General features: G+C 23.4%; 1 protein-coding gene across 1 annotated transcript; it reads left to right on the top strand.

The window, feature by feature from the left end:
- Window positions 1-7,129: 7,129 nt before the first annotated feature.
- Window positions 7,130-9,333, top strand: HYD1 (C-8,7 sterol isomerase). Its single transcript, XM_068647257.1, has 4 exons — window positions 7,130-7,430; window positions 8,260-8,403; window positions 8,507-8,615; window positions 8,816-9,333. Exons 1-4 carry the CDS (start codon window positions 7,277-7,279, stop codon window positions 9,084-9,086), a joined length of 678 nt encoding a protein of 225 aa, XP_068503358.1. The 5' UTR covers window positions 7,130-7,276; the 3' UTR covers window positions 9,087-9,333.
- The last annotated feature ends 1,600 nt before the right edge of the window (window positions 9,334-10,933 follow it).

Raw genomic sequence — 10,933 nt, forward strand, 5'->3', positions numbered from 1 at the left:
GTGGGGAACTACATCTGAGGTGGGTCCAATGCTTTGCATTGATTGGCCTCAAATTTATCTGAAACCAAACAATAATTTGAATATTCTTAATTCTTATTGCTAAATTCAAACTAAACTAAATTTCCCCTGTTATTTGGATTATTCTTAGGTTTTAACTTAGTTATGATAATTTTATATGCATTTACTATCTCTGTTATAGCAAATAAATAAATTTAAATTATTATCCAAACAAGTACAATTTATTATGCCAAAAAAAATATTTAGTTTTAAAATAAAAAATAATAATTTTGACTAAATTAAATATTATTTTATAAACTAAAAAATTATTAATATCTAAAATAATATAGATTATTAATACAAATTTATAAACTAGTTTTTAAATTAATATTTAATTAATTAAAATAATGACACTACTCAGTTTAAAAATTAGTTTATTATTTATATTAATATTAAAAAAAATATTTTAAATATTAATAATTTTTTAATTTATAAAGTAATATATAATTTATTCAATATGCTAATTAATTGTTTTTTATTTCAAAAATTAATTTTTATTTAGTGATTTTTATAGCGTGAGATTTGAATTTTAAGATTTTGTTGTTAATCTTTATCGCCGATTGATACAGTATCGAGAGAATCTATGGGTAAAGTTGTATGAAAGTTTAAAAAATAGGAAAAAATCGAAAAAAAATAATTAAAAGTTTCTGGTAAAATTAATTTATTTCAAAATAATAAATAAAAGCATAGTAAAATATAAATTTCAATATAAATAGTTTTTTAAAATAAATAAAAAGTTATCTTACTAAAGAGATGAAATAACTTTATTAGAATTTTTTTCATCACAATGTGGATGAGATGTGACTCACATTGAATGAAAAATGTCAGAGGAAAATCAAAATAGTATAAGAGACATAATGATGAAGAATAATATTTTACAAGGATATTAATTTTAAATAGAAAAATGAAACTAATAATTTACTGTAAAAAGAATTTTTGAGAGGACATGAATGAATGGTACCAAATTTTACTGTTTGTGATGTGAATTTGAGTACCACGTGTCCTTCACATCCACCTTTAATATAACATTATCAACAAACTCGTGTATAATGTTTTTTTTTATCAAATGATTCCTATTAAAGTTTATTATAAAATTTATTTATTTAAAAAAAAAATATTTATTTTAAACTTTTATTTGAGTAGGACATAAAATAATTTAAAATTTATGTTTATTTATAATTTTAAATAATTTAAATTTTTTATTTATCTCACACTTTCATTTAAAAAGACCTTAAATAATTTAAAAATTTATTTATTAAAATTTTGAATAATTTAGAAATTTATTTACTTTCAATTTTTATTTAAGTAAGACATTAAGTAATTTAAAATTTTATTGATTTGAAATTTTGAATAATTTAAAAATTTTATTTATTTTAGATTTTTATTTGAGTAAGAATTAAATAATTTAGAATAAATTATTCAGTAATTTCATATTTTTATTTTTAAGTAATAAACTTGGAACCTTTCGGTAATCTCATTTGTTAAGTTTTGTAATTAAGAACAATTAAGGATTAAGAAACTCTCGCAAGCAACTATTTACTCTCTATTGATTGTTGAGTATTAAATGGATTTACATATTTTTTAAATTAAAATATTGAAACATATTTAACTGATTTAAAAAGAATAATTGATATCACACTTTGATAATTCAACTAATTATTATTTAATATTTAAAAGAAAATCAATTTTATAATAATACTATACGCACAATAATAATTAACAAAAACATGATAAATAAAATAATTAAATATTATAAAGAGATAATTGATGTAAAAATCTTTAGAAATAGAATTTATTATTTTTTAAAATTTAAATATTAGATCAAACCTCAATAATTGAAAAAGATAAGAACAAATAAAAAACATGTTTTTGGTGACTCAACATATTATTATTTAATACTTTAATAAATTTTTTAATTTCAGATGAAAGTTTTTATTTAAAAGAAAAAAAATTAATTTTTAATAAAACTAAACATAAAATAATAATTAAAAAAACATGTTACAATAAAATAATTAAATATTATAAAATAATAATGGAGGCAGAATATTCAGAAAAAAATTATTATTTTTTAATTTAAATATTGAAACAAATCCTAATAATTAAAAGAAGTAAATAAATTTTAATTTTTCGTAACTCAATAAATTATAATTTAATATTATAGTAATTTTTTTATTTCTAATAAAACCAAGCAAATATTTCGTAAATGAATAATGAAATACTAATAATAATTAAAAAAACACGATAAAGTAAAACAATTAAATATTATAAAAGCATAATGAGTTCTAAATATTAAAAACAAATTTATTGTTTTTTAAATTTAAATATTATAAAATATCTCAACTCTTACAAAAGAGTGAAGAGATTTATTATTTTAATAATTAATAAATTATCATTTAACACTATACACAACTTTTAATAAGTTTTCAGTAAAATCAAAAATATAATTAGTAAATGAGTAAAAACAATTATTAAAAAACATTATAGAACAAAAACAATTTAATACTGTGAGAAGTAGATAATTGATATAAAATATTTTAAAACAAATATATTATTTTTGAAATTCAAATATTGAATCAAATCTCAATTATAAAAAAAAAATAAACTACCTTACGTTAACTTAGTAAATGAACATTGCACAAACACACAATTCTCAGTTTCAAAAAAGCTAAACATATAAGTAACAATAATTAAAAAATACAATATAATAAAACAACTAAAAATATTTCATCATTAATTGTCAATGTATATAGATACCTTGAAAATAAGTTACATTAGTATTATTTATAGATTTATATACGTAACTCTATTATGTTTAAATAATTAATAAAGTAGTTTTCTTATAAATATATAATGTCATCATAGTATGATAAAATAACTTATAAAATTAAATTATTATGCCACTCCAATTAACAATAAAAACTTAAATTAAAAAATATAAATTTTTTGCTGATTAATAATAAAAAAATAATTAAATATATTAAACTTACAAGTAACTTCAAATTTAATTAAAATATTTTTTTCATAAATAAATGTTTATGTAAACAAAGATAATTAAAAAATATAAGAATCACATGCAATGATAATTATTTTTTTCTAAGAAAAACAAATGTTTGTATGAATAATAATTTTTGTTGTCACACATCATAATAGTTTCGTACTATTGTTAATATTTCACATGTTTTGTGTTTGGTTCAGTTTCATAGACTAGATACATAGTTTCACATAGATAAGGTAAAATGGTTATTTTGTTTTCTGACATAAGTTTCTGTTTGTTTCGTAAGATACAATAACTTCGGTATACCTTTATTATAGATTGGAATAAGGATAACAGCTGGCAACCACTAGGTAAGCTTTTTTTTTACTATCTTATCTTTGTCTTTGAGGTTTGTGAGGATGAGAAGGAGAACACGAAGGCAAGAAAAAATAGAGAAAAATAATAATTTTTTAAATTATTTAACATGTATGAAAAGTGAGTGTTTTTTATTGATGTGATAAAATAAAATAATTAAAAATAATTAAAAAATACTAATAAAAATTATATTTAAAATAATAAAATAATTTTTTTTTATAAAATATCAAAATTTAAATTACATTATTTTAATTATTCGTTTTCTTATAATAGAAAAATATTAAAAATTAATAAACAAATCCTAAATATTATATATACACTACTTGAAAATAATGAAATAGAATCTAATTTTTAGTGAGAAAAAATAATTAGTTGTTATAGTAACTAAATTAGACTATTTTAGAGACTAAAAAAATTTTGGTTTCTAATTTAGTTTCTATTATTGTTGAATGGTTTCTAAAAATGGTATTTAATTAGCAACCAAGGTTTTTGCTACCAAATTTAGAAACTAAATAGTTGGTAGTTAAAACCTTGGTTTCTAATTAGATATTAATTTAAAACCATTTTTTTTTAGTTTCTAAAATGGTCTCTAATTTAATTACTATAGCAACTATTTTTTTTGTCATTAAAATTGGTTTCTATTTCATGTTTGTGATATTAAATCATAATTTATGTGTGTTGTATGTGGTGAATTGGTTTCACAAATCCATTTCTTTCAATTATGCTTGTGTATGCAATGTTGAAAAATTTCTTACACAAATCCATTCTCATCTTTCTTACACAAAAAATTCTTTTAAAACTCACTTACATTTCATTCATTTCAAAAAAAAATTATTAAATAAAAATTAATCTTAAAAATAAAATATAATGAACTACTATATTTAAAAAAAATTCTTAGTATTTAAATTAATTTATATTATTGATAAACAATTTTTAAATCAATATATAATTAAATACCAAAGTTTTAAATGTTAATTTTAAAATCTAAATAACTAATAATTGAAACTTAAGTAATTAATTAAATATTAATTTAAAAAATATTTATCAATAATAGAAATTAATTTAATAATCACTAATTTTTTTAATCTATAAAAAAATATTTAATTTATTTAATATAAAAACTAATATTTTTTTAAAATTAATTTTTAATTAATGATTTTTTAGTATAATAGTAATTATATAATCCAGAATTTATTTACAAATATTTCCTTGTGGAGAAAGTTTAAACAATTAAAACTTCTAGTTTTTTTTCTTCTTCATGTTTTTAATATTTGATTGCTTTGATTCACTTGACAATTATTTTAATAATATAACAAAAAATAGTATTTTAAATTAAAAATAAAATATTAACATTTCGAGTTGAGTAGTAGATGTAGTTTACTTTATGGTGAAAGTATCACTCCTCCTCAAAAAAGTCAAAACATACCCACTTCAATTTTTTTCCGTGGAATTTTATTTTTTCAATTTTTAAACCTTAAAATTTCAATTCACGCTTACGAACCAATGTCCATGTGTACTATGATCATGACACATCATCAATCGTTAACATCGTTGGTGGAAACTTAACAACCTTTTTAAAAAATCTTGAGACCAAAATGATTTTTTTTAAAACTATATTAAATTAGATATTGACCACAAATGTAAGGATTAAAAAGGTAATTATATCTTATTTTTAATGTTTATATTTTTTTACAGTTTAATAGATTTCATAACAAAATAAAAAATATAACTGATAAAAGATAAACACTAAAACAAACATAGAGACTAAATACTGTAAATAAAAGGACGAATAATGATCATTAAAAAAAATAAATGAACTATGTAGAAGAATAAAAACTTATAAGATTTACCATCTATAACTATTATTACTGTATTAGCTATGTTTTTGATCAATATAAGTTTTATAACAAACATAAAGTTTATAATAATATTTTAAAAAAATTAAAAAATACAATACATAAGTTTATAATTAATTAGAATATTATATTATAAGTTTATAATAATATATTAAAAAAATAAAAATACATAAATTTTTAGTAAATTAAAATATTATAATATAAATTTATAATAATATTTAAAAATATAAATATACATAAGTTTATAATAAAAATATAAAATATAAAACACAGATATATGCAAGAAACGCTTGTTTTTCTGTTAGTAAACATTAAATTATTATTCTTTAAAAATTATCTTAAATAAAATTTAGGTCTTGTAATATTCCATTCAATTCGGATTAGTTATAAAATTATGAAACATTTTTTGACAAAAAATATTGTTAAATAAAAATATATGTTGCGATATTTTTTCTCAATATTATTATATTCATGATTTTAATTTGATCAATTGATAAACAAATGACATAATTTTATTGTTATAAATTATACAAAAAAATACTATTATATTTTGATAAATATATTGTGAGTGAAATATAATAAACCGTAAAATAACTTTTAAAACATTTATTAGTTGTTAATTAACTTTAAATATATATGCATTATGTTGAAATTAAATTAAGAGTTTGATTTAATTATTGATTTTTAAACCAAAATCCGTATCAAATTAATGAAAAAGAAAAGTATATTAAAAAAATATAAAAGATCAATTTTAATCAATTTTCAAATTAATTAAATTATCTTGTAGATCTGTTTGATTTTATTTTATTTTATAGTTTGAGTGATTCGGTTGCTTCTTAATGCAACTTATAAAATGTGGCCTTCAACCGATTCACTTTAAAATTTCCAAAATTGTCTTTTATTTGAGGATTGAAAATCTAAAATTAAAAAATATATATTTGAAAAACAAATCTAGAATAGATTTTTATATTATGAAAATGAAATTTTAGAATCAAATTAAAAAATCAAAATCTCATTAAAAAAACCCAATAAAAAAATAAATTTTGAAAAACAAATTCAAAAATATATTATGAAAAACAAATTCTGAAAAATCAGAAAAGTGTTATAAGAATCGTATTCAAGAAAAAAATGAAATTTGAAATGCATGAGCACTAACACCCTCTCTTATTTAAGGGTAGTTTTATCATTTCACATTAGCGCAGGGCATTTTTAGCATAGGGTGAGGTTCAACATTTTTGGGGTGCATGAAGTAATTTCCTTAATATTGACCTAATAATAAGAGGGTTGTTTCTTCCTTGCATCCCATATTTTTTGGATTTTCTTTTCCTGCACCCCTACATTTTTCTTCCTGCACCCCAAAATATTATGCAAAGACCAAAATATCCCTCTTATATTTTTAAAACCCTAAAATACACTTGAATTGTTTTACCTCTTTTAAAAACGACTTATGTATTGTTCTTTCCAAAATATTTTCAAAACATATTTTCTGAAACATATTTTATTAATTTATCAATTTAGAAATAATAAAAAATTATGTTCGATAAAAGATATTTCAAAATAATTTTTTGTTTTCGATATTTCTTATTCCAAAAATACCCCTTATTTATAGAATCCCTATTTAAAAACACTTCTTTCTTATAAAACTTCTATTTCGAAATCACCAAAATTGTGAAAATTGTGAAAGGGTAATGTTGTGGTGGAGGAAAAAACTCCCTAATAAAAGGAAGTAGTTGGTCCATGTGAATAGAGAGAAACACCAATACCTTAAACTCTAAATATTTATAAAAATATTGTTAATAAAATATCTATTCACCATAATTAATTAATTAATTAAAAAAACAGAAACAACGAAGGTAACATGAATGAATGATTCTGTCATACATTAACCAATCAAATAGCAAATCTCCTTTCACACTCTCTCTCTCTCTCTCTCTCTCTCAAACTCATCAGTCAACAGTGGGCACTCTCTATAGCCATTGCGGACGCCGAAAAGAAGAAGAAGAAGACGACGACGATGGCTCCATCCCAAGTCTCGCAGGGTCACCCTTATGTCCCACTGGATTTGCACCTACCCGATTACTCTCCCTGCTCACTTTCCATGTCCAACATTCTCTTCGTCTTCGCCTTCTCCTCATTGCTCATAGTCTCACTCATCTGGTTTTTCTCAGGTTCCAGCACTTTCTTCCCAACCTTAATCCAAACCCTTCTCATTTCAATTGTTTTCCGTAACAGATTATAAAGCTGCGTATTGGGTGTGTGTTTGGGGAGGTTTTTTGTGACCATGATTGGTCACAATTAAAAACCCTTTGTTTGAAACGTTTCATTTTTCAGCTAAAGCTGGAGTATTGAGTGATGGGTTACTTTCAAAATTTGATTTTTAATGTTACTGAGAGAGCATTTTCAGGTGCGACCATTTGGGTGATTGAAATGAAAAGACGGCTTTTTTATCCTCTTTTTGATTTGCATCTGTCAAACATTTGAATAGATCTGTTTTCTTTTTTTGTCATCTTTTTGTCATCTAGTCTTGAATTGCATTTGCTATGCATGTGATTTACTGTTTAACTATGATTTAGTCCTGCACAGTGACTGTCAAACCCACCTGCATAGTGACTAATTGTGTAATAGAACAGAATTATATACAATATGTGCTTTCAATGAAGATTTGCTGTAGAAGTTTTATCTTGGTAATCTAAATAATAAAGATTTGTCCTATAATTGGAGAACAGTACGAAATGCACTTTTGCATCTAAGTTTTGTCCACATTTCATCAGTTGACCAACGTATAATGTATTGGAGAGTGGAAGTCCAATGAGTGGTATCCTGTATCATTTACTCTATATGCTAATATGCTATATCATTTGTTGTGAAGTTCAAGGTTTAGGTTATCCGTTATGGCTTTTCACTATGATTGTTATTTGAATTTCTGTGAGCTGATTAGTGGGAATGATGGTAGGTTTTCTTTTCTGATTGTGTTTAGATGATTTTGTATTTTCTCAGGAGGTCTTAAGAAAAGCAAAGTTGACAGACTGCTGATGTGCTGGTGGGCCTTCACAGGCCTTACACACATGATTCTTGAGGGCTATTTTGTTTTCTCACCTGAGTTTTTCAAGGATAAGAGTGGCTTCTACCTGGCTGAAGTTTGTAAGTTTCTTTAGCATTTAGCAGAAATGTATAGAAATTGAAATTTGGATTTCCCTTTAAGGTATTTGCATTGTTTTAGTTGATGGAAGTTTTTAATGAACAGGGAAGGAATATAGCAAAGGGGACTCAAGGTATGCAGGAAGGGATGCAGGGGTGGTCACTGTTGAAGGAATAACAGCTGTTTTGGAGGGTCCAGCTAGCCTTTTAGCAGTGTAAGTTGAACTTAAAGAACAAAAGACATGACTAAGATAACTATAGTGTGACACTGCTTTAGTAATGTGACTGATTTATGTTTTCCAATCTCATAAGACAAGACTCTTGTTGTTGCAGTAATTTTACATAAAATTCTATGGTTTATGTTGTCTTGTTTTTCATTACTCCTTACTGTTTGTGTTGCCCTTGTGGATGACAGATATGCAATTGCTACTGGAAAGTCATATAGCCACATACTTCAGTTTTCCATTTCTTTGGGTCAACTATATGGAACTGCTGTTTATTTTATCACAGCAATTTTGGAAGGTGATAATTTTTCTAGTAACACATTCTACTATTATTCATACTTCATTGGAGCCAATGCCTCTTGGATTGTAATACCCTCTATCATTGCCATCCGCTCTTGGAAGAAGATCTGTACAGCATTTCGGCTTCAAGGAGGCCAGACAAAAAGGCCTAAAGTTCATTGAGACAGACATTTGACTCTTAGGGGTGTTTGGGATAGGATTGTTGTAAGATTTATGTGAATTGATTCTCTTGAACTACACTTGTCAAGGAGAAAAGAAAAAGAAAAAGCCACTGTAATTTGAGGAGGTGATGTTTTATGTTTTGAACAAGTATTTCTGAAACATTGATGTGGAATGTTATGTGCTACATGGCAGCATATATACATTGGTGTAATTTTTATTTAGAAAACAGAAAGTTTGATTGTTTAAAGCTGGGTATTGTGTTTATTTATTTATTGGCACATCTAGATATTTAGATTAAATAAGAGTGAAACTTTTTTTTCTTAACATTAAAAAGTACAGTGTTCTTGCACAAAATGTAGGGAAGAGTATCTTTGATTATTGGATCTCCTCCTAGTAACTTGTTCTTCAGTTTAGTAACTTTCTTTAGTTCTGATCTACCTTCTCTGCAACACTGAATAGATTGTCCACTTTTCGATATAAGAGGGTTGAGGTATCTGTAGAAATTCTCCTAACCTTAAATCAGTTTTGTTTTTAAGGTTGTTCTAAAAGTCATTCGACCTTTCAGTCTACTGTTCATATAGAAAACATTTAATAAGATTGCACATCCAACAGAAACCTAGCAAGCTATATCCTTTGAGAAATCACATATATGCATCTGAGCTTTGAGATACCCTTTTAAGTTTCTGATAGGTAGAAGAAAACCTTGTTTTTTTCACTTCAGTCCATTTTTGTTCCAACAATGTTTTGTCTCTTGACATGCACTACTACAAAGAAAAGAAAATGAATTGAAAAGTCAAAAGTGGTTACTTTTCATGTAAAAGTACTTTTTAAGTGTTTTGGACTTCAATCTAAATATGTACTTTTTGTGGTTTCAATTTCTTTTAGAGTGTAAAAATCTGTTTGTTTGTTTAAAATGTATATAATTAAGAAATTAATAAAATTAACAACAACAATATTATTAAAATGTTTTTTGTATTTATTTAAATAGGTTTATAACATATAATTAAATTATCAATTAAATATTAATATAATTTTGTGTAAAATTCTCTTGGAAATTATTATTTTTATTTCCCAATACAATCAATAAAAGTAATAATAGTTTACTCTTCAAAACTACAAATATATTTTAGCTTGGTTCCCAAATTTTCAAATTTAAAAAAAATTAATATCTCAAATGCATTTTTAAAAAATGAAACAATTTTGAAAAATTTATTCTAATCTCAAATATTGTACTTGTAACTAAAATGTATTTTAATTTTTTTTAAGTTCACCTCAAATATTAGGAATTAAAAATTTAATTCTTAAGTTATAAAAGTTTGTTCTAAGATAAATAAAAGGACAAAATTAACAAATACCCATGACTTTCAAGGTGTCAAGATGCTTTTGCTTTCTCCATCCTATAATTACTAAGCGCACTTCTACTGAAAATTTTGTTTTTGAAAAATATCTCATATTTTGGAAAGTTTATCATGAAAATCTTGTTTTGAAAAGCTCATTTTAGATTGCATTTCATATGTGTCTAAAATTTTATTGAGAAAATCATATTTCAATTTTTTTGGAAAAACTTGTTCTAGGAGATTTCTAGAAGAGATATTTCGGAAGTCACTAAAAAAGGTAAAATGGTCATTTTAAACATTATGGAAGTTAAAAGTTATGGCGATTCAGTTAGAAATTAGGTAATTGTTTAGGGTTTAGGGTTTAGGGTAATTGTTCCTGCACCCAATCAATTTTGATTCGCATCCAACAAAAATTTTAAAAATCCATTCTGTCATTTTCACACATTTGCTTACGAATTTCAATATCTGGAAGTCATTTTTATACATTCTGGATTTCAAAATCTGGAAGGT

This window comes from Phaseolus vulgaris, chromosome 4 (genome assembly GCF_051622355.1).
Source record: "Phaseolus vulgaris cultivar YP4 chromosome 4, ASM5162235v1, whole genome shotgun sequence".
Taxonomy (NCBI): Eukaryota; Viridiplantae; Streptophyta; class Magnoliopsida; order Fabales; family Fabaceae; genus Phaseolus; species Phaseolus vulgaris.

Excerpts from the sequence above, each read along its gene's own strand:
- HYD1 (XM_068647257.1), top strand. The coding sequence starts at position 7,277 with ATGGCTCCATCCCAAGTCTCGCAGGGTCACCCTTATGTCCCACTGGAT. Across the intron at positions 7,431-8,259 it reads ACTCATCTGGTTTTTCTCAG|GAGGTCTTAAGAAAAGCAAA; the intron begins GTTCCAGCACTT and ends GTATTTTCTCAG. Across the intron at positions 8,616-8,815 it reads CCAGCTAGCCTTTTAGCAGT|ATATGCAATTGCTACTGGAA; the intron begins GTAAGTTGAACT and ends TGTGGATGACAG.